Genomic DNA, 27100 nt, shown 5'->3' with positions numbered 1-27100 from the left:
CAGCAAGTGCCTTCTTCTAATCATTTATAATGTTAAACTTTATTAGCTGCGTGGATTTGGAGGATGATAAACTTGTGATTCAGACTCAAAGGGCCATTCCGCTGCATTTTTCTTAGCAGGACATATGAATTTCTGACTTTGCAACCTCTCTGTAAAGCAGCGTGAGACCAAACCAACGGGGAAATGAGGTGAGGAGTTGCCACAGGCTCAAACAATTCCACACATCATCCAAACAAACCCTACAACACAGACCTCATATATTTGATACTATCCTCATAGAATTTCATACCTTTTAAAGTTCATTTCCAGAAATGCATACCTGTAGATATTATATATATATATATATATTGCACAACATTTATATATACATCTGAAATAAATATAATTAAATAAAACATGTCTCTTCATTTTTTGCTATTTTTTTTAACCTAGCTATATATTGTTCATATTGTCCCCACCCAGTGTTTAATGTATGAAAAGAATAAAAGGGGTATCAGAATATAAAAAAAGAAGAAATGCTGCTAAAGAAATGTAAAAAAAAAAAAGGCAAAACAAAAAGGCTGATGAATAACGAGAAACAAAACACTTGCTAATGCCTGCAATATCAATATTTAGATACCAGGTGAGACAACAAATGAAACACAGATTCATGGATTTATGGAATCTGTATGTGTCCTGGACCATATAAGAAACTTAACACATCAATAAGGAACAGATTTCAGCTGGATCATCCCTCCCTGTTTGCAGGACAACACATAATGTAACGCCACTGTTGACTTCTTGGTCACCAAATCCAAGGCTGACATCTTTTCAAGACTGACATGAAACAAAGTACTGTAAACATCGGAAGGATTTAAATGGCACTCTGAGGACGGACGCCGTCAAATCCTTCTTGTAAAACCACACTGAGGAACGGGGGAAACAATGGAAAACATGGGGTCGGGAACATTCAAGAACCTGCGCTGCAAAGGGTCTGAAACACTCTGGTTTGACTGAACTTGCTTTGGCATCAGACCAACACCAGCACTGATCAAAAAGCTGACACCTTATATAGCTCCTTTATGGGGAGTAACCACAAACAAGCACACCTGAAGCATTGGTCCACTAACATCTCAGAGCATTTCAGACACTTTTCAACCTGGTCCTTGTGACCTTAAGCCAATGATCCTTACTAGGTTACAGAAAGAAGCAGGAAAGTGAGTGAAAAGGGTGATGGACTACGGACCTGAGGCCCTGGGGTCCCACTGGAGGAGGAGGAGGTAGGAGGGAGGGGAAGGAAGGAGAGGGGTTTTGGAGGGAGTAGTCAGCTTTAACATGCACAGTCCTGGTGAGGTGGAGCAGGCTGCTCTGTCAGCTGGGGCCCCTGTTTGGCCCCCGTGACGGCGGGATCTCCAGCATCCAGGCTCTCTGACATCTTTTCGCAGATGATGTCGACCAGGCGCTCGAAGGTCTGCTTCACATTGATGTTGTCTTTGGCGCTAGCCTCGAAGAACTCAAAACCTGGAGGAGAATGGGGTGTGGGACAGGTTCAGAAAGGTTTAATGAGGAGGTCGTCCCCTATGTAGCCTCATAGTTTAGTTTTGGAGATGTAGTAGAGAGTAAATCTAATGAAACACAATTTTAACTGCACAGTAGCAGCTTGGCTCTGCAGTTGGCAAATGCTGTTGGTCGGTTGGTTTAACACTGGAGTCCGAAGTGAAATATCTCAACAACTATTGGATAGATTGCCACAAAATTTTGTAAAATCATGGTTCCCAAAATATAAATCCTAATGACTGTGATCCCCTCTGACCCACACACAATACTTCTAAAACCTATGACTTACTTCCTGCTAGCCTCATCTGAACTTGGAGATTATTGCACAGACTGTAGATTCACAGGTCAGTCTCTAAACGCTTCGGTAGGCGGAGATCTCTGATTGTCTGGTATCACAGGACTACGCAGACTGTAAAGTGAGTGGGAAAACAGTACTGGAGTGACTACAAGGCCAACAGTGGGGGTAGCGGCTGATGCATGAATGCTCTCAAGTGAGAATATTAGGAGGTTTTCCTATTCTTCCTGTCGTGCCTGTCTTGTGAGTGCAGCATAAAGCCAACACAGCACTTTAAAGATGTCATGAGGCTTGTATGTGACCAGTCATCAGTTTAGTACTGCAAACTCCTTTCTGGAGTAGGAACTTTTTGGGGAATAAGATCTATGGCTTAGGAGCCACAGTTTGGCTGCAAGTTCCTGCAGTCAAACTGTGTGTAAGGCTGTGTTCATATGAAAGGCCTTTTTAGTTATCTGATCTTTTTTTGTTGATGGTTCACATTGATGTTGGTAAGTGACAGATGAGATCCTAAACTGACATCCTAAACTGCCATACACATGCAAATTTAACATAAATGTGAGCCGCATGTGTACAAGAATAATAACATTAACTTAATTTGTGCAACAGTCAAATCATAAATGTGGATGACATGGCTGTTCTAGCATTCGGTTACAATAAGTTTCTGCCAGTTTGGCTTGAATAGCAGCTTCTCCATAAATGTCCACCAAATTTGAAACTTTTTCGTCTCTCCATTGACCCCCATCGCTGTTCTCCTCCATGTTTATTTTACAGGAAATATGCATAGAGAAGTGAAACATTTAAAAAAAAACACGTGAATTCTGATCTCACCATTCTGACAACGGTTGCATAGCCAGATCAGGACCACATATGCAAGAGGCCCAGATCTGATATGAAAAAACCTGATTTGGTTTGTTCACATTTCCAAAAAAATCAGATCTGAGTCACTCGAAGGCAAAAAAAAATCGTTTTTCTTACTTCTTTCTTCAGCATGTAATGTGAATGTAACAGATTCCTGTGGTTAAAGGGGAATTCCGCTGAATATACACATCAAAGTGTGTGTAAAGGTCTTGAGAACAGCATATGTGAAAAAAGTTATATTAAGCATGTTGTGGCTTACTTTAAGAGAGTAATTCAATACAATGTCAAATTTTATTGCACCACTAACATTCAGAATAATAAGAATACTATTTCAGATAAGTCCTCTGGCAAACTCTGGTCAGTGTACGCAAGAATGAGTCATAGATATGGAGTGTGTGTGTGTGTGTGTGTGTGTGTGAACCATGAACTCACCGAGGTGTTCAGACAGCTGCCGGCCTCTCTCTCCACTCACCACTCGCTCATCCTCCATGTCGCACTTGTTTCCTACCAGCAGCACCTGGGCGTTGTCCCACGAGTACGTCTTAATCTGGGTTGACCTGGGAACCAACACACCCAGCAGTCAGAGAGAGGAAGCTAAAACGCTGCACTCATCCTGCCACTGAATGTATCCCAAATCTGATTCTTGCCCTCATGTTTTCCAGTGTGTGCGGCAAAAAAGCTGCAGAGAGACAACTTTTAAAACCAGATCTCTACTGCATTGATTAGAACTACAAATCTTGACACTGAGGCATAAAATCTACATGGGACCTTAAATTTGAAAGCTAAAAAGCGAATTTAAAGTGTCGCCATGATAGCAAGTAAATGTCACATCAATGTTAAAATGTTGTCAAAGTTTTGGCACTGTGTTAGTTCTTAACATGAAATATAAGACAACAATAGGGAGTCAGAGAAACAGACAACTGGAAGTATCAGACACCCGTAATGTATCATCAAGGTGACAGAATACGTTTGGACAGACGAAGCTCAGATATGACAGGTCATTTAGAGCTTTCGACAGAAACTAGGCCTTACTGTTTCATGCAGTGCAAGTGTTCTAGTTTTTTGTCTTCCAAACCACAAAAAAAGGGAATGACTTCAGCAAAAAGTCAAAACACACCGCTTCACCAAGGTACAAATGTCAAAAAAATCTTTGTCTGTAATCTCCAAAACAAAGTGATGAAAAAAGGTGGCAGACCATAGTTAAAAAAAAGAAAAAAGAAAAAGGAATCACCCTATGTCTTGGTCTTTTAGATTAATTCATTCACAATCAACAAGCTGATCAGTCGGCTTGTTGTTGTTAGATCCAAGAAGCGCTTCCTCAGTGTTGGATCTTAACAAACGTACAAAACTAGATCTCATTAGTGATTAATTATCTTTCTTTACTGAGTCATTTTCAAATTTGCTTTCTTGATCAATTAAATACCTAAAAATGCCTAAAGTACTGCATAAGTGCAGACAGTTAGGTGAAACTAGAATCAGGATAAACGGAAAAAAAATCTGAACTGTTCCTTTAAGGTCGAGTACAGTAATTTTGAAACGTAAAAATGACAAACATCATTCTCTCAGGTTTCATCCAAAGTGATCAGTGCCATCATGAGAAATGGGAGGTCAGGAGGCCAAAAAGAATAACAGACATGATAAATGATCCCTGCAGCATCCGGTGCCTCTGCAGGCAGAGGAAACATGATACATACAGAAACTTGAACCGGGTCATCTACTTCATCTCCAACATCTATCAATTAATTTCCAGACTGGTGCTAATTATCTCAATACCACCGTTTCCTACACAGCGGTCTCTTATCACATACCAGTCCTGGACGGCGTTGAAGGATTCCTCGTTGGTGATGTCATACATGAGGATGAAGCCCATGGCTCCTCGGTAGTAAGCCGTGGTGATGGTGCGGTAACGCTCCTGACCTGCCGTATCCTGGAAAAGACATCAGAGCAACTCTTTACTTCTGGTTGTTATAACTTCTCTTACTTAAGACAAAAAAAGTTGAGGATACACAGTACATCTGGTGCGGCAGTACACTTTCTGCAGGAGGTGGTTTTAACCCAGAAATGTGCTTCACACTGCCTAACATTTTCATAAAAAAGTGTGTGTTGGCTAATAAAATACTTTTCTATATGACAGTGAGGGTGGAAAGTGAACAGCTGGCGGCTAAATCCAGTTATTGGAAGTTCATCTGTGCTATGAAAAAAAAAAATCAGCACACACTGCTGTTGGAGAGCTGCTGACCTCTGCAGAGTAAAAACTACAGTATTAGAAAACTTTTTGGTGCACTCAAAAGCTTTGATGCATCAGCACATTTTATAGCAATGAACAATTTTAAATTGAAGTTTATCGTGAATGAGTTTGGAATGAGTTTTTCTGTTCTGAAAGTATCATCAATCATCATTTTTACCAGCCACTTAGGCAGGCAATGCACCATCACAGAGTTTTAAACAGCCTCTCACACAAGACAAATAAAAACTACTAAAATGCTGTGAATAATAATTTGTGTTTGTTTTTCCATAAAAAGGTCAATTACCTGATTACAAATTCTTAAAATGATATTTACTGCTCTCCCTGATTGAAAAATACATAATATATGAACGTGCAAATATTCAAACATTTAAAAAGTTTAACTGCTTGATGTAAGATCCTTTTTTACTAATTAGTCCATTCTCAGTGTATGTGTACTGGAAGTTTCCACATAACACTGGTGTAAGTTGCATACTGGAGCAGACTAGGTTCAAACTGGTTGTGATGTCACAAATCCTGCTCGCAGGTACATGCATCAAACTCAGATTTAAGGTGAGCACAGAGAAACTTTCCCCCTTTGTGTAAACAGTCCTTCTAGTGTCAGACTCTGCACATACATCAGTCTGCACAGTGAAGCTTAAACACTGATGTAACAATAAGAAAAACATATTTTTGTCTGGAGGGGGACTTTAACTTGATGCATTTGGCTGATAAAATGATAAAACAGTAATTGCAGGGTTAAGAAATCCAAATTCAAGAGTTGTCAAATCCTGTTTAACAGCATCAGGTGTTTGAAAACATGATTCTTAATTGTTTTGTACAGCACAATTTCCTCCTTAGTAGCCGGAGTTGAGTACACCAATCTTGTATTCTGCATCAAAGATGACTATTCAGATAAAATTTAAAGTGGACAAAAAACAAAACAAAAATGTGACAATAGGAAATTAATTAAGAACATGATGGGAAGTGTTTTTATCAGAGCAGATAGTTAGCTGGTTGTGAACACACACTGTAAAACTCTCAATAACTTAAGACCTGCAAAATGCTCCAAAACACAACTGTGACAGTTTGGGAATCAGCAGTTATTGTGACAACTATTTTTCCTGCACTGATTACAGAATACAGCCTGAAGATGTCACATACACACACACACACACACACACACACACACACACACACATACGCACAGATCACATTCAACAGACTGGCACATTGCTCTTATGTGTTACAGTAAAGCCAGTGTATTAAAAGGCCAGCAGGTGACACTTCATCAGCTCCTCCAGAAGCTCTCGTCATGTATCTGACATGGTCTCAGCCAAAGTGGCGATCCTGCTTCTTCCTCCCTTGTGATCTCTCTCTGGCCACAGATCTCGTTGAGGTTGGATTTCAGTGCTAAGCCCTAATGAACGCTCAGGGAATGAAGGACCTCTGTTTCTGATACCCAACACCCTGTGACTCTCTGAGCCACGTAGCTTCTGGTCCAACAGCATCACTCGGCCGTCAGCAGAGCAAAAGAAAAAAAAAAAAAGAGACTGACATCTACTGCTCAGTCTGGATGGGAGTAACCAATTATAACATCTGTATCCACGGCAACAGAGGAGGTTTTTTTTTGGGAATACCTTGACATTTATGACTATGTTTTATAACATCCTGTATTTGACGTAAGAGTGAAGTGAAAATATCTCTAAATCTTACTAAAATGATAAATCTTTAATAGTTACTTGATTATCCATCAACATCACAGAATTTCACTGCACTAATTTAACTTTTATGTCATTGTGTCCTTTTACTTACATTTTAGTCCTCTAATATTAATAATAATAGTTTGTTTTTAAACTCTGTAAACTACTTAGGATCAAGTTCGTTGTGTTTTAAGTGCAATATAAATTGAATTGAGTTGAGATTAGTGTTTAAATACTCTATATAATAACTTTATATTGCAATAATAAAAATTTATGAACAACAATATCAAAAAAATAATTCAGAGAATCCAAATAATAGCAAGAACTACATACAACTGTGTAGATATGTATAAACATATATATATTTTTTTTACTATTATTACTATTATAGATCCCAAATAAACCCAATACCTACTGTTCCTGTCGTTGAACTTTCCAGGTATTTACACCTACATCAAACCACTGAAACAACACACACATAACATGAACTGTGATGTTTAGTGTTGAACAAAAGGAAAACAAAGGCAACATTCTCAGTCTTTGTTTCCTTTTCCTCGACTCTTTGATGTATCTACACACATGATCATTCTCAGGTCACAACAACATCGTATGACATGTATTTTTAAATCGCTGTAGCTTTGACCTTTCTTCTCCATGCTGCTGCTGGTTATAATGTTCTGCAATTGCAGTGTAAATCCTGTTGTGTTCATCCACTCATTGTGCTGCAGGCTGCTCAGGATGAGAGCATCATCGCTATACCTAAAATGTCAGAGTAGGTAGCACCAGTGGTGTTATATAACAAATACTTAACTTCTCATCTCTTTTGATCACAGAGAGCTCTGGAAATATGTGAACCTATGCTTCTTGTATGCAGAATTACATTGAAGTGTTAATTCCCCAACATGCAAGTGTGAGCACTGAAACAGAAGCTGAAATACATGAGAAAAGCAGAGAAACAAATGAGTCATTGAACTTACTATATCGTCTTTTTTATGCTTTAAAGTCCATATGAAATGGCATTTTGGGAGTATCTAACTGCTGTATTGTGACGTATTTCTGAGTGAAACAGGATAGACAGGCGGGATGTAACGTTGGGAGGAATTTAATTTGAATGTTGAAAAGGGTCATAATGAATCTTAACTCTGTGCTGCTAAAAGATGAAGATTGATTGATGGGTGGATGTCATGATGTCATTGGTTGAAATTGGTTGGTTCAAGCCTTGGTAAGCACATGTCATATTTTGTTTAACAGGAAGAAAACATGATAAGAATACAAATACATTTTTTGGCATATATTGTTAAATAGGTGCACGATATGAAAGGGGATGTGATCTAAAAGGGTTAAAAAGGCATTTTTCATCTCTTTCATTTTAAACAAAAGACAAAATAAATCAGATGATTTTTGAAATAACGGCTGAAAAACAATGTACTGAGTTACCTGAGAGACACGTTGAAAATTGTTGTTAAATATAATGATTGTTGTAATTATAATTAAAATGCAAAAGAAAAAGTAGATAAAAGGTCATCTTTGGTTTGTATAAATGTTTTAATGGCATTATTAAAAGTCAAATTAATCAATTACTCGTCAACAATTTTGATAATAAATTAACTGATTAACATCCGATGTTTCCAACTTCTTAAATGTGAGAATTGTAAGTTGTAATCATTTTAAATTTAATCTGTTTGGGTTTGGTTAACAGGACAAACAAGTATTTTGGAGATGTCATCCTTGTGCTCAGGGAAATAGTGAGCAAAAACTATATGATTAATCAATGAGTCAAGAGGATAATCATCAAAGGATTTGATCATAAATATAATTAATAGTTGCACCCCTATGTCTGAATGTCAATATTAATTTATGAAGTCACCATACCGATTTAATTTGTTTATGTTTATGTGTTTATTTGGACCTCTTTTATTTCAAGGCTAATCTCCCAAGAGTCCATCTTACAATCATAATTAGAATATTTTCGAACACTAATACTACTATAATTATATATTATAGTGTATATATTATAGTATATAATGACACAAGAAAAGGTTTCTGATCTTCTGTAATAGCTACAGTGGCATTTACTATTCAACATATTACACAGAGTCAGTAAAAAAACCACAAATGCTGCTGTTTCAAGTGAGCTAATATATGTGTCTGTATGAGAACACTTCACATGTCTGCATCAATCTACAAAATGGGATTAACCGCACACTGTGAAACAAATACTGCTCGTTGACTTCTGAGCTCATGACTCAAACCATTTTCATTTTTACTCGACTTGATTCTCAGCTGAGAGAATTACTGAGAGAAGGGGGGGGGGTGGGGATTTGATATATGTGTGTGTGTGTGTGTGTGTGTGTGTGTGTGTGTGTGTGTGTGTGTGTGTGTGCGCGTGTGTGTGCAGGGAGGGGAGGGGAAGATGTGTAGTAATGGGGGAGGGGAGAGCAGCACCCAGTCATCTGGTTCTCGTGCTCTGATTGGCCGATCGTGTCTTTCTTACCAGAGGCAAGACCTGGTAAAGGCTGACAACAGAGGCAGCCACACACACACACACACACACACACACACACACACACACACACACACACACACACGAACTCTGCTCTGCCATCATAGTACGCTACAGAACATGCAGTAAAGGTGGAAATGATGTTATGATCTACAGCGTGATACTGAAACACCAGTTTCCTGCTGCTCTGCTCACCTCAGGGAGTCTTGTTCTGTCAACATGCTCGTCTTTACTTTACTTTATTCTTAGCTGCTGCGATTGTGTTTACTATTGAGCCCTCAGGAGCCAAAACATGTTTGATGCAACAAAACATCATAAAAAAGCACCAACCTGTTCCTGAAGGCACAGCGATGTAACTAGCTGTGTTTTAGTCTCTTGGCATTACTCCTGTTCTATTTTTATTGAGCATTTTGTTTTATATACAGACGACAGTGAGTCAGTTTTTTGCTCAGTATAGCAGTTATGAAGCCAAAGGATGTGTTACATAGATATCCACTTGAAATTCAATCAGTACATGGGGAAAAAAAGACTTAAAAAAAGTGAAATTGGAACAGTAATGACACCAAAATAAACAGTTATGGATATATGTTATGTTATGGGTAGAAAATGTAGTGTAGTGTATCTTCTAATCCTCACAAGGTACTTAATGATGGATTGCCAAATTCTGTCTAATTGAGAGAGTTTGTTTTTTTAAAGCAAATCAAATATTTTCTAATTGTACAGCTTGAGTCAGATTCATTGTTGAGGCAAGGATGATGAGTCAAGAATCTGCTTCTAGATTAGCGGCTAAATCTTCTTTTCTATTCTATTCTATGCTGCAGAGAAGGTGGTGCCGCGTGCAAATGTATGTGTGAGGTTTGTTCACCTCATGCAGCTGCACCACAGGGCAGTGTTTCACAGAGCGGAAGATATTTCTGTTATGAAATATCTTATGAAATATTTTTTGCTGCGTTATTAAGACTCATTAAAATACATGACATAACTATACTCCTAAAGCTATAATTCAGGTTTTGTTTCTTAGAGTCAAGAGTTTATAGCGTCATCCTTTTCACAGGTGCCCGACAATCACTCTAATCCTGCTTTTAGTAACGTCATTCAGATGGAGAGCTGGTTGACTGAAGTGATGCAAAGAGTCACTGTGTGTCTCTGCCTCTGCAGCTTAAAAAGTGCACAGTTTCTCATCTGATCCATCTTAGAAATGAGGAAAGGAGAGTCAGATGTAAACAGAACAACCAGAAGAAATAAGCTGAAGTGTGGCCCAAATGTCATACGTGAAAATGCAGCTGATCATTGGACACCATGGATCATTTGCAGGTGTCTTGTAGGAAAGTGAAGAAAGCTGCATAAAAGCTGAAGGGACAAGTTTCCTCCAGTATGTTTCAGCATTTCACTCTCACACAACTACCAATACATTCCTGTGAGCAAGGAAATGAACTACACACTGTTTATGTTCAGTATTTCATGTCTCATTAAGCACTATTTTCCCACAGTTTGACAGTTAAGTTAATTAAAATTTTAAGTGTGTTGATTCAAATTTGTTTCCAAAGCTATTCTGGACAAATACCGGGCAGTAAACAGCTTGATATCTGAAATTGACTGTGGTTATGACATCAGAAACAATTTTGAAATGCTTCAGTTCTGCTCCATGGTTGATAACAATCTTTACAAGTGACACTGTTTAGTTGGTCAGAACAGCAAGATGCACAGATTCTTTATGGAGACCAGTGATTTTGATCTTTGATACTATTTTGTGCTGCATGTGATTGAGATTTTGTTGCACTAATCCTTCCTTCCTTCCCTTTAATAAGCCAGTTGTGCATACTAGTGAGTATGATATATATACAGTATAAATTATCAATTGATTCCACACAAGTCAAATGTATCAATATCTAATTCAGTAGCATGAGGATTTCAGATTTAATATTGCCCAAAAAATTGCCCAGAGTTGCCCTAACCCAAGGATAGTGATAGACTAAGCAATATTATGGGCAACTTCTGATGTTGAACAGTACCCTAGGAGTTGACTCAGCATATTGGATAGATTTTTGACGCTAGCTCTCACTGTTGCTTGTCGTCTGCAGCATTGCCCATAAAATTGCCGAATGTATCACTACCCTGAGCTCAACCAAAATCAGCAATGGAGAGAAGTTTATGCTTTGTTAGCTAAAGCTAGATATCTTGCTAGTGCCCTTTAAATATGAAAATAAATCAAATGTCTTTTTGAGTCAAATATGATTTATATTTACAGTACACATTAAAAGTTTGGTTAGTATTGGCTTTGTGGCTTGCTAGCTTGCTCATGTTTGCTAGCTAGCTAAGTTTTCACTTTTTTAGCTAGGCACACTATAAAAATATCAACATCTAAATATTACTTTCGGATTGTTTCAATTTGAGCCAGAAAGATAGCGATGTGAATCAGTTTTGGCTGGTAGCGACTTGGCTAACTGTTAGCTCACCTTTGTAAACTAATGTTAGCTTACTTCCATGGTGGTAAAATGCTAATCTAAAAAGCAAATATGCATTTTAATATCCTCATAATAATAACATTGTAGTAGCAGGGGTAAACTAATAAATAAATTTGAAAACTTTCACCCTGGTCTCACTTTGTAATTTTCGTATCTTTGCACAGCTGTTTTTACTGCCTTTTTTAAAAATTTATTTTGCAGGTATTGGCAGCAGGGCTCTCTGTGATGACATCACAAACGTTAATTGGCTGAGGCAGTTGTTGTCCCTGGGCTATCATATAAAATGTTGGCCTCGGGACAACAACCACTTGGCAAAATCAGGATGTGCGTCCCAGAACAACCTTGTACTCTCTCAATGTGTCCTCAAGGCTGACATTTTTATGATACTTTTATTACATCTGTTAAACTGTCAACCTCACTAATTTACTGAGTCATCCACCTCCATCTTCAGCAACTCTTGCAATTTTACATCTTCATTTCATTTACTTCCTTTGAGAAAAGTCAACACGTCTTTGAATGTCTTACCCAGATCTGTAGTTTGATCCTCTTGTCATTCCTGTAGATGGTCTTCACCTTGAAGTCAATACCCACTGTACTGACAAAGGCCGGTGTGAAGGAGTCGTCGGCGTAACGGAACAAGAAGGAGGTTTTGCCCACACTGCTGTTGCCGATGATGAGGATCTTAAACATATAGTCAAAGTTCTGGTCCGAAGACTCCTTCTGTCCATAGGTTGCTGTTGCAGAGGCCATCTGCGGACAGAGACGACAGAGAGAAAGAAAACTTTAGTCAAATGACTGCTGTGACTACATATGGGCAGTGCTTCATAACAAATGATAATGACCTTTTCTGAAAGTAAAAAATTACATTTCCTGTTTGATCCATATGCTAAAACTTTCTTTAGATTTCAGGAGAAGAGATCCCACGCTGAAAAATCTTTACATTTATATTATTGTAGGGCATCTTACAGAATTGATATTGTAACATGGGAATATACAATCATCTTATTAGCATTAATCATGACGAGATAGAGCAACTGAGATCCATTTCAAACTGAAGATATACTGCAGATATAACTATATCAGGAAGGCAAAACATCAGCAACAATAAGCCACTGAGGTGCATGTTATCAGGTTATTATGTAGGTAGGTAGAAAGACTAAAATACTCAGATATTCTGATAACGATGGAGGAAAGAGAAGGGAAGAGAGAGTTATATTAAAAGCCTTTAGTCGGGCATATTGGTTGAAACACAGATTGGATTAAACCTCACACGGTCGTCATCAGGGTGGAAATAGTGAAATTAAACAAAAAGTAAAAACTATGACTGTGTCCGAAATCACACCGTATTTATTTTATGGTGCACTCACTCGCCGACATTTTGTTTGAGTGTACAAATCAGTGTGTGAAATATATGCACTTTATAGTACCCTAAATAATTTCCACAGTGGAACGAAAAGTAGTGTCCATGGCATGTGCACCACTTTCTGCCAGCAATCTTGCAATGCAACACATCACATTTTATAGATGCAATGATTGCCAATGTGTGACTCTATTGCTGTCAGTGTCATCGATGATTCAAGATGCAGTGGTTGATAAGCATCCAAATTCTTATTTTACTGCTCAATATACAGTAAACTACTGTGTCTATTATACAGGAAGTAGTGAATGAACGTAGTGAGAAAAAGCAGAGCAGCAGTGCAGGCAGGTGACTGAGTCATGTGATTGTCAGAGGCAGTTATGATTCAGTGAAAACTGATGCTGTGTCCCAATTCCATACTACATATACATATATATACATATATATATATATACACACACACATTATATACTATCCTTATCTTACTGTACTGTACTGCATACTGTTTTTTCAATGATATTAACAAGATAACAAGATATTAACATACTAGATTGTTTTATACTAACAAGAAATTATCCAATATGTGCGTTGTGCAAAGGTAACTGCAATGTGACTCCACTGCCAGTTCAACTTAATAAAAAAACAGCCATTTTAGTGCACATAATATACTTAAAGTCCCCTTCCACTCAATAATATGTTTTTCTTATTGTTCCCACAGTTGGCTGTTTGACTGTGTAGTTTGACAGTAGAAGGCTGTTTTCAAATTAATCTGCCAAAGGAGGAAAGTTTCTCTGAGCTCTCTGAAAATCTGAGTTTGATGCCTGCACCTACGAGCAGGATTTGTGACATCACAACTAATTTGGGGCCAGTCATGGTCTAATATGCAACCTACACAAGTGTGATGTGGAAATTTGAAGCCTACAGTGCACAAACACTGAGAATGGACTTTACAATGAAGTAGGAGCCATCTTGTGTCCAGCAGTTAAACTTTTGAAACAGAAAATATTTGCATATTCATAAATTCATGATTTTGTAATGAGAAAGAAGGAGTAGATGTCATTCAAAGAATTAAGAAAGTTAACTGAATTTTTGTTGTTGTTGTTGAAAAACCGTATCAGACATAAATCATTGTTCCAAGAGAGAGAATTTTTTTTAATAAACCTTAAAACACGTCAGGAAAGGATCTTTAACTTTGTCACTTCTCCAGTGTGAATACAATATAAGGAAACCTGGCTATAATTAGTGTGTAATATGGATTTGGGACACAGCTAAAGTTTGGAAGCAGGAGACTGAGGACTCTTTTTGACAGTTTGATGTGTTGTGTGCAAATTGGAGCAAATGCAGATACAACGCAGATGACATCAATTGAACCTTTCTACAATGGTGAAGAGATCCACAAACCGAGTTGCAAGCTTGCAGAACTTGACCTTGAGAGACAGGTTGGGGGACGTAATGAGACATGTAGTCTTGAGATATGGAAGCAAAGCGCCACAAGCCTTCTCTAGGGCAGCTCCCAGGCTCTGGAACTCCCTCCCCCAAGACTTCAGAGACTCAGAGTCCCTCGCTGTTTTCAGAGTTCTCAGAGTCCCCCCCCCATCCATCCTTGTGTGTCTGTGTTATGTTTGTCTGCTGCTTGTCTCACTAGTGCCATCAACTCTTCATTCTAGACGTGCTGTTTCACACAGAAAAGTTCATTCTTTTTTATGAGTGTTTAGACAAAAGATGAGATGGTATCAAGATCTATTAGCCTCAGCATAACAGATGACAGATGACATTGAACAATTGCTTCACAGTAATTAATCAAAGCAGACTTTTGGGGGAAAAACAGAAAACCCATCTGAATTGTCTCCATTGTCAAAATATTGGAGGCAAATGGCTGAATTAGTCACAATCAGCTGAGGATGTGTGAAGAATAATTTATCATGCATGCAGTGAAGCCGGAGCAGCTGCAGGTCAAACATCAAGTTGAAGTTTGATATTCACCAGCTGGACTTGTATTTTAGCACCAATAGCTCTGTGTCGATACCATAAATTACTCTAAAATGTTTTTTTACCTACCATGTTCCAGTCTCGAGAACTTTTCCCAAACATAAGTTCTGGACTGTTTCTTTGGCAATGGTTAGTTTGGGTAAATGACCACAGTCACAATGGTGGTGCTACAATCTGATGGGTGCAGACTACTCTTGAAGTGATGAAAAGTGCATGACAAGTGTCTCATGCTAACATCTAAAGTTACAGTCTACCACATCTGACTAAAATAACTGTCAGCGAATGGGTCTCACAGTAAGTGGGAAAACAAATCCTGACATCTACACCAACAATGACACCACTAAGAAGTAAGTATGACCATGGTAACTTTAGATTTGTAGCCTCTGCTCACAAACAACTGTGGGTAGGTAGCAGGTAGTTAGATAAGCTGGAAGTAGATTTGCTGTGCTGTGTAGTTCGTTACTTTCTGTATTTACTTTGGGTTGGACTCAAAGACAACTATTGGAGATTTTGTGTCACACTAAGCTTTTTGGAAAGCTGTTTTTCAAATCTCTACAGCAGTGGTGGAGAGTAAAATGTTAGCATGATTGCTAGACACACAGCGAGATGCAGAACGGTGTGAGTTCCAGTACAAGTCCATCAAAAATTAACAAACACTTAGCACTCTTGGCACGACCCTTCTCCGATACTATCCTGCCTTCATCAGGGGCTGAACATCATGAAGGCAAGAATAGCCTAAAACATTTGCAGAAATAACAAGCAGTTAGCTCCAGGTCTGAAAAGCGAAGCCAAGTCTGATTGTATAGAAGTCTATGAGAATATCATCCTACTTCTCACTTGATTTATTACCTCAGTAAACAGTTTCATAATGAGTTTATGGTCTCAATCACTAGTTTCAAGTCTTCTTCAATACAGCATGATGTTCATTTTGTAAATTATGGTCCCATTTAATTTAAATGTGACAACAAAGCAGGGTATGCTTCAGGGCGTGGCTACGTTGTGATTGACAAGTCACTGCTACAGCTACAACATTGGTTAGGTAACATAACCATGGCATAATCCCAGATTCACAGACTATAGACGTAGCCATATAGCTGTCGCTATTTCAGTGTGTTTTCAGTTCATGAAAGCTAACTGTAGCTCTTGTTCAGTGTCTGGTTGTACTAAAAGACCCTCTAAATTGTCAGATGTTCAGTTTTTCCGGTGGGATTAAGCCTTACTAGCGAAAATTAGCATTAGCATTATCACAGTTAACCATAGACTGTAAATGCACCGTGCTAAACAAGCTAGCAGCTGGCGTTAGGCTTAGCTCCACCCTCTCGTTCTGGCTCCAAAAATCCAAGATGGTAATGGTCAGAATGGCAAACTCAAGTCTTCAAAATTGGAGTCCACAAACCAATAGGTGACGTCATGTTGGGTATGTCCTTTTTTTTTTTTTTTTACAGTCAATGGGAAATACGTGGAAGATCGGAAAAGACTCAGGCATCATGACCATTTGTCATAATTGACAAAAATATGAGAATAAGACAAATCATCATACCGAAATTACATTTCCTTGAACAGATAAATAGCTTTCCAAACCCTGCAGTGCCTCAGCTGACAACTAATCAGTTTCATAACTATAAAACACATAACAGTAGCCAGTACTGGGCTACAAGGATTCAAGCATTCAAGGACTAAAAGGATTCAGCAAACCTTGTCGAATCTTGAGAGCACAATGACTTCAGCCCACAGGACTCAGTCCCTGCACTCAGCTCTATTTAGACTGTTATCTTAACTCGGCTGCAGTGGAACACTAGAACTCTCAGGGAAAAAAGCACAAACAAAACAACTGCACCCTCCTCAGAGCTCCGGCCTATCGGTTTACACAAAGGAACAGAGAGATGCTTGCTAAATAATGGAGAAGCACCGACCCTTCCTCAACACACTGATGGTTTGTTATGCAAGGAGGCTGAGCAGACGGTAAGAGATGTGAGCTAAGGATAACGCAAACTTGCTGACTGCAAATATGTTTCAAACAAGAGGCTGGAGTTTTTGTGAAGAAGATTTTTTCTAATTTGAGAACATTTGAAAAAGCAGCAGCAGCAGCAGCAGCAGCAGCATGGATGTCGATTTCTGTTTGGTTGATGAAAACTTCAGCTCTGCCTGTGACGCAAATACTTCCTGTCAAATCTGCAGCCTGCAGCTCCTGTGTTTACTTCAGAGGAATACGTGATTTACATTAAATATTTCACAATATTAGACAGTTTTATCCAAAATAAGAATGAATCTAAAAACCTAACATAACAAAATGATCAGGGGAATAAAGTCAACTAATTTTTGAATGTTAGATTAGGTGTATTGAGCATTTTACTCCAATAAAAGTAAGTCAAAATTTGATCTTTATATAATGCACATTTTCTCATTACAACGTTAATTTCCTCTCAGTCTTGGGTGCGTCTAAACTAAAGGGATGTTGCCAGCAGTGCTGTTTGTGCTTGAATTTAATCAATCACTTTACTGATGAAAATACACAAAGCACACAGAGCCTTCAGATCTGATGTCTGAACACAAATCAATAGACGCTGACTTTGGCAGGGCTTGATCTTTTTAACAACACATCGATTGCCAAGTTACCTAGAGGAGTGTGACTGTAGATAGAGTTTTATCCCGACATCAGACTCATGTCTTTGTACCTCAGTTTAATTTTTTTTTAAAAAGCCTAAACCTCCTGCTGTGATGTATAACTGTATGAAATTATGTCCAAAGTAAATAAAAACCTGTGATTAATTTCAACAATGCTTGAAATGGCTGCCAGGGTGGCTTTGCATAACATACAGTGATATGTTTTTCATTGCTTTGGCTTCAGCTTGGCACATAAGATATTAAGGTGCTGACTCCCAGCTTTATGGGTGTTTGAGGGTGTTCAACCCCTTTTATGCATAGCAGCCCAGTTTTAGGATAATTCTGCAGAACAATGATCCTAAACATACAGACGAGGAAAACAAGGAGTTCAGTCATTTGACTACAATCAGCTGAAGACCAGACTAATAGCAAAAAGCAGTAACACTTTAAGTCCCCATATTTAGCATAAGCAGTGTATAAACATTAAATAAATGGTTTATAACATATTATAGAGTAGTTATAAGAAGATATAGATTTTTTTATTTGTCAGCAATTATAACTTCTCCTATGAAGACATACTTTACATTATTACAACTGTCTTACTATATTGTCATTCATTATCTGTTTATACACCAGCCTCCACTTATGAGACAACTACATTAATAAATGCTTATATTTGATTACAACTACATCATAGTGTGTTATAAACCATTCATTAACTGTTTATATACTGCTTATAAACGCTATGTAGGGGGACTTAGCTGAGTGTTACCTAAAAATCTCCAAAAACAAGCACAAAAATGGCTGCAGCTGAGGCCTGGTTGAGCATCTGCTGATGTTTAATGCAAAGGATTTGGAATCATAAATTTAATATGATGACTCTAAGTTTACTGTTTTTTAACTTGTCCAACTACTGTCTGTCTCCTAAAACTGGGGGACTATGTTTAAAAAGTGTCTGTATTACTTGTTTTATGTTGTTTGTCTGAAACTTTATGTTGCTGCTTGTCATGACTAGGATACTCCAGTGAAAGAGGTTTTTTTAAATCTCAGTGAGGTTTTCCTGGTAAAATAAATTAGTGCTCAAATGCACTAAATAAATGAATAAGCCAAGATTTTAATCTAATAAGGGTGTAAAAAACTAATATTCTTAGTTTTTACATCAGCAGTTTAACCTTTCAGTCATTTTTTTCATTTCAATTTAAACGTACTGGATAACAGAACCAACACACCAAAAAATATCTTGCTACTTTCTGACTGCACTGTAGTAGTAAAGGTTTTATTAACACTGAGAGCTTTTTATTTGAACTCTGCATCGTTCTCCTCAGTTAAATTATGGCTGAAAATGTGAGTGCCAATCCTCTAACAAGAGAGCTGCAGTGTGACTCACTGAGGGCGAGAGTGTAATCCACACCAGCTAACGCAGGGGCTGAGGAAGATATTCAGGGTGTTAAAAACTGCTGTGTGGCTGAAAATGAAAGTTCTAACTGAATTAACTGCAAAATAATTATCAAACAACATGAAAAGTGCTTGTGTGCCACCTTTTCTGGCACCTTTAGAAGACATATCACTTCATTTACAAGAATTTCTGTCTCCAGTCTCACACACCCACCAACTGATGTCACATGATTACACAGTTTAATCTCAGTTCAGTTCTTTTTGATTTGTTAGTCATGTGATCTAATTCTTATATTAAACTATTTATTCATGTATGTCTAACTGGTCTGAACACCAGTTTACATGCCTTCTTTGTCTTTGGTGCAAAGTATTTGAGCCAAAATGTGTGAAAATCACAAACCTTTGTTCACTACAAAGCTTATTTTCTTAAAATTTTTGTAATTTTACTATCAAATTATCTCATTTATTTCATATTTTAAGAGCTTTAATCTTGGTGTCTGACTGCTGTTTCATCAATTTTACATTATCCTTCTGATCATCAGTTATCATATCATAAGTTTCACACTTGATTATTCTCTTCATGTTTTATCTATTTTAGTATTAGTTTGTGGTCTATGTTTTTTGATTTTTTTGTAACCTCTATGTTTTATGTGCTATAAGAGAGATTCAATAAGGCACTTCTTTAAGTGATGGTTAAATAAAGTTATGTAATAATCGTTTATTTTCAAAAGACAGTGCAAAAGTTCCATTAAACATCTGCTGTGGGAACTTTGAGCAGGATTTACCTTCAGTTTGGTCAACAGAAATATATATATGGGTGACAAATGAAAGGAAAAACTAGCATTAAGTGTCTTCAATGCTCCTTGGTATTTAATCACCAAGACTCTTGAACTATACTGAGGCGCGATTCTTTCAAAAGTGGTGAAGCCAAACAGGTGTTCAGCTCAGTTGAAATCTGATGACTGTGAAAGTCATCATTTCCATACTGATAAAACATTAAACATCTGCATTCGTTATGTTTCCTTACTTTCATGCTCAGGTTTTTCTTTTTCTTTGTCATGCGTCTGTATGTAAATACTGGACTTGTTTTTTTGTCACCGTGAACCTAAAAAGTCTAAAAATGTCTCTGACTGACGCAGACTTTCATTGAAGTGAGATCGCACTTGATCACAGCTAGGGTTCGGTGTTCGATTCCCTGTAAAGGCCAGCCTTATTAAAAATGTATCTACTCATGTTACTGTTTCACCAAAGTGTCTATTCAGCTCAGCGGATATTTCAGCCCACGTGCTTTTTTATCGACAAGTTTCTTTGAGCCGAGTCAGCGATGTTACAGTGATAGCACATCAGGCTAAAGACCAAGAAACAGACATTCAAGGCTCTTAAGGTTCTCTTCCACTAAACCTTTCCATTATATTTGCCTCTAATCTAAATACTTCACCTCTTTCTCTGCATTCCCGTGTTCTCCTCTTCTACTTCCTGTGTCCCCCAAACTTTACACTTATGCCCTTTTAAGTATTATTTCTATTTTCTTTACTCACATTTCTTTCTACAACACATTTATCTCTAAAACTTATTCACCTCTGACCTCTTTCCCAGTGTTTTCGTAAATTGATGGGTATGATTATTGAGCTTGTTGTTAGTTGCTCTGGACCAAAGTGTTGGTTTAATACCTAAAAAAAGAAGTGTAAGAATGCAACAGTTATTAATAGCGGCGATTAGAGGAGGTTAAAAACAAACAGCGTCTGTTTAAGGTCTGGCTCTCGTCAAACACTATCACAGGCTTTTGTTGGCTTTCAGAAGGGGCTGTTCAGTGTCTGCTGTATGTGACGGCGAGGTGAGATTACTGCAGCCTTTCCTCTGCGTCTCAGAGATTAGCTGAGGAGAAGAGAGTTGGTTTAACCTTCACTAAACACTAATTTGATACAGGAGCTTACAGACGGAGGCCTCTGTGCTTAATCTCAAAGTAATTAACAAATTCTCATTATGCAAATGTCTTTCAGCCCGCAGGATGCTGCGGCTGCTGCTGCTGCTGCTGCTGCTGCTGCTTTCATTTGGCCCGCTGGATGGTAAACTGCCTTTTAACAAAGCCACAAGTCAGGTGTGCCGAACTGGGACAGCTACCATAACACGTGGGTTTGTTATAATTTATGATCTGAGAGAAATCATTAAGAGTATAAAAGACTACATTTTATTCAAAGCAACTTGCATTTTTCCATATTTCGTGTGTTTTTCATGATGTACACAAACACTAAGAGAAATGTTGGCTAGTTGCTCAAGAATACAACATCATTAAGCCCCGGTGAGATCTGAACGCACTTATTATAAATCTGTATTCATTTACTGAAAATGCATCAGTCTTTTCATACTCTAAAGTTTCGTTATCTTCCTTGTTTTGTTTGTTATTTCACGTTGAATTGAGTTTGAATTGTCTGTTTGACCTTTCCGTTGCTGAATCTGCTGAGTCACGACTCAACCTTCCCACAGGGATCAATAAAGTCTCATCATCATTGTTACCGTCATCACCATCATCTAATTTTAACTCACAATGTGATTCTAAATACAACGCAATTTGCCTCAAGTGTGACATCACGTGTAAGTTCAAATAAACGGACAAAAATAGTGACAGCAGTGCAGTAATATTGACTAATATTGGCTATTTTTAAGGGCTGCAATGAACAATTATTTTCATTATTGACTAATCTGCTGATTACTTTTTTCGATATAGAGCGATTAATCACTTAGTCTATGAATTGCAAGAAAATTATGAAAGTATACGTATTAAAATGTCTTTTGTCTGTCCAACAGTCCAAAACCCAAATATATTCAGTCATATCTGACAAAGAAAAGCAACAAATCTTATTTAAGAAGCTGGAACCAGTCATTTAATAAAATAGTTTCCAATTAATTTTCTGTCAATTGACTAATTGATTAATCAACTGATCAATGCAGCTCTACTTCTGTTCTTTGTCATATGTATTTCCTCTGAGTCGAAGTGATTCTGATATATTCTGAATATTTACACATTTCACTGACTACAGTATGTCACCAACATTACAGATCACTGTAATATATAACTATGTAATTATAGCTTTGACGTTAAAATTTTCTCCCATTGTTTGACAAAAAGAGGACGCTGAGATGAGACTGAATGTCGGGAGGGACGTCGTTTTAGAGGTTTAATTAGGAGGGACAAAGACTGTAAAATGGACACTCAGCTCCTCCATCATAGAGGAGGTTTGACAGATGGAAGAGGAGGGACATGTTTTTATAAGGGCATACATATTTAAAGGGGGAGACCTCATATTATGATGAATAACAATGCCTGAATGACACTGAAATCCACATCTCTGATCTATGTATTTCTAGATTTATACGATGGGATGTTTTGGCTTTTTTCCCCTGTGCTCAGGCTGCATCATTAGGTTGGGTTTTTACAGTATTTAACACATGCACAAATGCATTTTTAAAAAAGCCCTGATGTCATAAAAACATTACGGAGAGAAAACAAAGGGAGTTCTGCTAATTAACAATGCACTTTATCAGCAGCTGCAGCTACACATCCATCATTTTCTGCTTTGCTGACGAGCACAATGACAATAGTCACACCTTCATTTTTCTGCCTGGATTTTCAAACCAACCTCTCTAACCAAAGGAGGCGGGATTTCTTTTCATCCCAATTCAATTATGACTAAGAGTTGAAAGTTTCTACACTGGACAATGACATCATCAAGCTCTCCTCTAAACCTGTCACCTAAAGAAGATTGACGTCCGACAGGAGCAGGATTGATCCAGAGCTAAGTGCTGCTGCGGCCAGCTACTCAGGCTCATTTAATCAGTATTGGCTGGCTTCCTGCAGACTGACAGCTAATCCTCAACTGATCCCAGATCACCCAAACACCTTCCAGCTTAAAGACAGTAACTGAGAAACCTGCTGAGATGACTGACAGCGACGTCTTCAGCTCTACCTGACCACAGAGGCATCAAGCACATATGATCTGACATCACAAAGTAGCTGATATTAGCATTTAACAAAAAAATTATAAATCTCCTTTTCAAACACTTCACCCTCCGTCTAAAGCCACGTTGCATATCTCTTACAATTTGTATTATTTCAGCACAAACAGGTACTATGAAAGTTTACCATCACTACTTCCTTAACGATGGGTCAATGCCACCCTCTGTCTCAAATTGGATGGACATTAGTGAGTCTTGCTATTTCACAGGTCAAAGGTCAGCCAGACTGAACTCTGTACAAGACAAATGGGGCTTTATTTGCAGCAGTAAGCATACGCACCTCGCTCTTAAAGGCTCCATGAAACATAAGTTAGAGCGTCTTTAGCTTCTGTACTGTGACGTATTTCCCAGTGAAACAGAATATTTGAGCGGTGTACAGTTGCAAGAGGGATTTAATTCTGATCCTCCGCATTTGATTGGACGACTTAAAAGTGGGCGGGGTTAGAGTTTAGGCTGATGTGGAGCTGCAGAGAGAAACGGAGCTACAGAGGAGACACCTCCCTCCCTTGATCAGCTAGATCACCTGGAGGAGGACAAGGGAGAGATGAACGAATTAGACCTCAGCCACATACATACATACTCTTCCTATCTCTCTCCATATTGCTCTGAGTTACTACGACCCAAAAACAGTGAAGAATGTTTGATTGGATGAACTTTTGTAAACGCCCTGAGTGCAGGAAGAGTCATCAAACATTTGAAATTGTTTTACAGGAAGAGAAAAGACAGAGATTTTGATGTAAAAATACTCTGATACTGATTCTTTTTACATATATTTGGCATATAACAAGAGATAAATGAACAATTAACACAGGAACATGCATAACACAGGATTAAAGTGGGAAAATGTATTTTGGGCAGCAAAATTCTGATGTGAATTCACAGTTACGAAGAAAAACTTATTTTCATCTTCTGCCAACTATTCAGATTATTTCTGCCTCCAACAGATGTTTGTTAATGTAAAACTCAAATCTGTGAATGGACTGAGATATTAATAAAAGTCTTCACAAACAAAATCTTAATTATTTTCACACCCAGAACTACAGTCAGGGCCTGAACTAGAATGCTAAATGTAAACTATATTAAAGAAACCAGCAGGACACTGAAGAATAAAATATTTATCTACAAGCCGACTAACTCAAGAATAATTCAGACTCTGACTTCATCTGAGAGGATGTTGTTTTAAAGCTCTGTCCATCCATCTTCATCTTGCACCTGCAGGATGATTCAAATCAATTTAGTTTGGGGGGTTATTGCTGTTGTTCTTCTTCTTGTGAGGTCAGCAGTCATTTGACCTCTGACCCTTCTGGCAAAATGCTTGTGCCGGCATTTTCTCTCATTGTCTGCTGTTTCTCCACCAAATAAAATGGCTCAATATTAAGTGTTAAAGACTTTTCTTCTCACCAGGGTGGAAAAACGAGACACTTAAGCAGCTCCTCACGTAGAAATGATGAATTCCTTTTCAAAAAATCATTAAACTAAAAATAAATGTCCTGTTTAATACCTCCATCATATCACAGATGAGCAATATTTAATAAAATCCAGCATCGCACACATAAAATCAAACCTAACATATTATTTACTGTGTGTGAAACCGAACAGAGAACATGTCTCCTCACTAACGCAGCAGTGGTGCTCTGCAGCTGCTGTCCTGCACCCAGGTTGCCTGAGATGGCATTTTTCCCCTTTTCCTCCAATCACGTGCCTCCTTTTCTAGGAAGCGGGGGGATGCAGATGAGAGGAGGGGAAGCTAAAAATAGCACCTCTTCATCTTTTTTTATTTTTTTTTTCTCCACAGCAAACAGAAAAGCAGAGAGAGGGGAGCAGCCAGGATGTAGGAGTTGGGTTTTTTGGTTGCTTGAGTCTGCAAGTGAATTCAGGACGTTTTGGATTAAAAGTCTCAATATAAACCTGACGTTACTACTCTTCAATATCTGCCTTTAATTCTGACTGTTTTTTCACTGTTTTTACATGCATATGAGTCTATTATTCAAAAAATGTTTAGAAACTTTTCTCTCTACAGTTCCTCTATGCAGTTAAGCTGTGTTTTGTTATTATGCAACAGTATTTAAATTCATTCACACTTTATGTCCTGCTAGGATTCGATATGGCTTTTTAAATTATTCATATTTTTCCTTGAAACCACTGAGAGCTAATATTCAACATTGATATTTGAGCATTTCTGTGCCTCAAAATGTACAAGGACCATCCTTGAAGCAGCTTTAAACTATCATGGGATGATAAAAGTCTCCAGTGAATCCAAACTGATTAAAATATTTTAGTGAGAGCAGGCAGCTTTAAGGTCTGACATGTCCTAATTTAGAAAAAGAAATCTGATCTTTGAGTCTGTTGCAGATGAGATGACTAATATCTGAAACATAATAAAAGATCGTCTGGAGAGTTTCAGTCTGATCCTGGTTGATAGTGGTGTTTGTCACAGCAACATGGACGAGAAGCAGCAGATGCGTCACTCGTGCCTGCGGGTCTGACTGCCAGTAACTTTACCGTCAGCAGAGGAAGTGCAGATGCGGCCTGCAGACTGCCGGCTCATTTTCAGACTTTTTTTTAAAAACGCAATGAAGCATATTAACAGGTGAAATGAAAAACTGAGTCTCCAGAATCACTACCGGAACAGGTAAAATGTTACAGTTTACGTTAATCTTTGGCCAAATCGTTTATTAACCAAACTGCTGACTGGCTCAGCTGAATCAACAATTTCATTACCATTACACACACACACACACACACACACGCACACACACACATACACACACAAGTACATAGTAGAACTGCAACAATTAGTCAACTAAACGATTAGTTGCCAACTATTTAATCAATCACCAACTTTTTTGATAATCAATTCATCGTTTTAAGAAAAGAGTCTCCAAATTCTCTGATTCCAGCTTCTCCAATGTGAATATTTTCTGGTTTCCTTAGTCATTTTTTCACCATTTTCTGACATTTTATAGACCAAACAACTAATTGATTATGGTAATCGAGAAAATAATAGACAGATTAATCAATAATGAAAATAATTGTTAGTTGCAGCCCTAATACATAGGAAGTGCTTTCACCTATAGACTGAACTGTTTTTCAAAAACCACAAACATTTTTTCTCTAAATTCAGCCAGAATTCATTCAAATATCCTAAATTTATGAAACTGCAGCATTTCTATGTTGCTTCTTCTCCTCTTATGTTCTCTTAACAACATTCACTATATATGCAGCATGAGGGACACTCCCATATACATATATTTTTTTAAATTAGGGTACATTTATAGCCTAATTCTTTGTTTTTTTCTTACATATTTCCAAAGATTTCTTTCCTGATGTGCTATTGCAGTGTAGGAAGCACACACATAGACACACTAATACATATGAAGGCACTATCCGCGATTTGATTGGTTTAGGGCCAAATGTTTCAGCCTACCACAGGAAAACAATAGTGCTCCATATGGTTTCTGCCCAAACCGCATTTAATGTATTCAATTCCCATAATATTCCAATAATCATCCCAAGACTCTGATTTACAGTGTGTGTCTGTGGGATTCAGCAGTGACCTTATCTTATTTTACCATAATAATCATTAAAATATCCTGAGAATTACTATATATATTATATATAATACGCTTGTAAAGATATATATATGTATAATATGGTTTCACTCGTCCAGTTTGCTCTATGAAGGGAATTCAGATGTTGTATTTTACTCTATTGTTCGTGCCTCAGATCCATTTGGACCCATTTTCTCGTTTTAAACCATCGGACGGTGTGAAACGCCTTTTCCTGCAGGACGGGCCCTCAGTCAGTCACAGCAGAGATCCTCTAAACCAGCAGCATCCATCCAAAGCTCAACCGAATAAATACACAATTCATAGCTTACAGTAATGACGGTTTTGTGGTTTTCACAATGAACAGCTGCTCTAAAGCAAGCATCTTTTTAAATCCGAAATCCTTTACTGGACATTTTAAATAAAAGCGTCATTAAACCATAAATACAATCTACAGCACATTTAGATAAAGGAAAGGGGATTTTTAAGGCAAAGCAATAGATTAATAAAGACTGAAATCTCACCTTTATAGATATCTATCCACCGCGTCCAGCACCGCAGAAACACACCACTGTCAAGTCACAGAGATTGTACCATACAACATCCGGC

General features: G+C 37.9%; 1 protein-coding gene across 1 annotated transcript; it reads right to left on the bottom strand.

Annotated features, from left to right (window-relative positions):
• Positions 1–27100, bottom strand: rab3ab (RAB3A, member RAS oncogene family, b). Its single transcript, XM_042417819.1, has 5 exons — positions 27016–27100; positions 12110–12334; positions 4498–4616; positions 3122–3246; positions 1–1500 (listed from the first exon to the last, which is right to left on the bottom strand). The coding sequence occupies exons 2-5, from the start codon at positions 12332–12334 to the stop codon at positions 1310–1312; spliced, it is 660 nt and encodes a 219-aa protein (XP_042273753.1). The 5' UTR covers positions 27016–27100; the 3' UTR covers positions 1–1309.

The sequence above is a fragment of the Thunnus maccoyii genome, chromosome 7 (genome assembly GCF_910596095.1).
Source record: "Thunnus maccoyii chromosome 7, fThuMac1.1, whole genome shotgun sequence".
In the NCBI taxonomy this organism is placed as follows: domain Eukaryota; kingdom Metazoa; phylum Chordata; class Actinopteri; order Scombriformes; family Scombridae; genus Thunnus; species Thunnus maccoyii.
This window is presented reverse-complemented; position numbering and strand designations above follow the sequence as displayed.

Coding starts and splice junctions, on each gene's coding strand:
- rab3ab (XM_042417819.1), bottom strand. CDS start 12,334: ATGGCCTCTGCAACAGCAACCTATGGACAGAAGGAGTCTTCGGACCAG. Junction 3,247..4,497: donor TTCAACGCCGTCCAGGACTG/GTATGTGATAAG, acceptor GTTGGTTCCCAG/GTCAACCCAGATTAAGACGT. Junction 1,501..3,121: donor GCAGCTGTCTGAACACCTCG/GTGAGTTCATGG, acceptor ATTCTCCTCCAG/GTTTTGAGTTCTTCGAGGCT.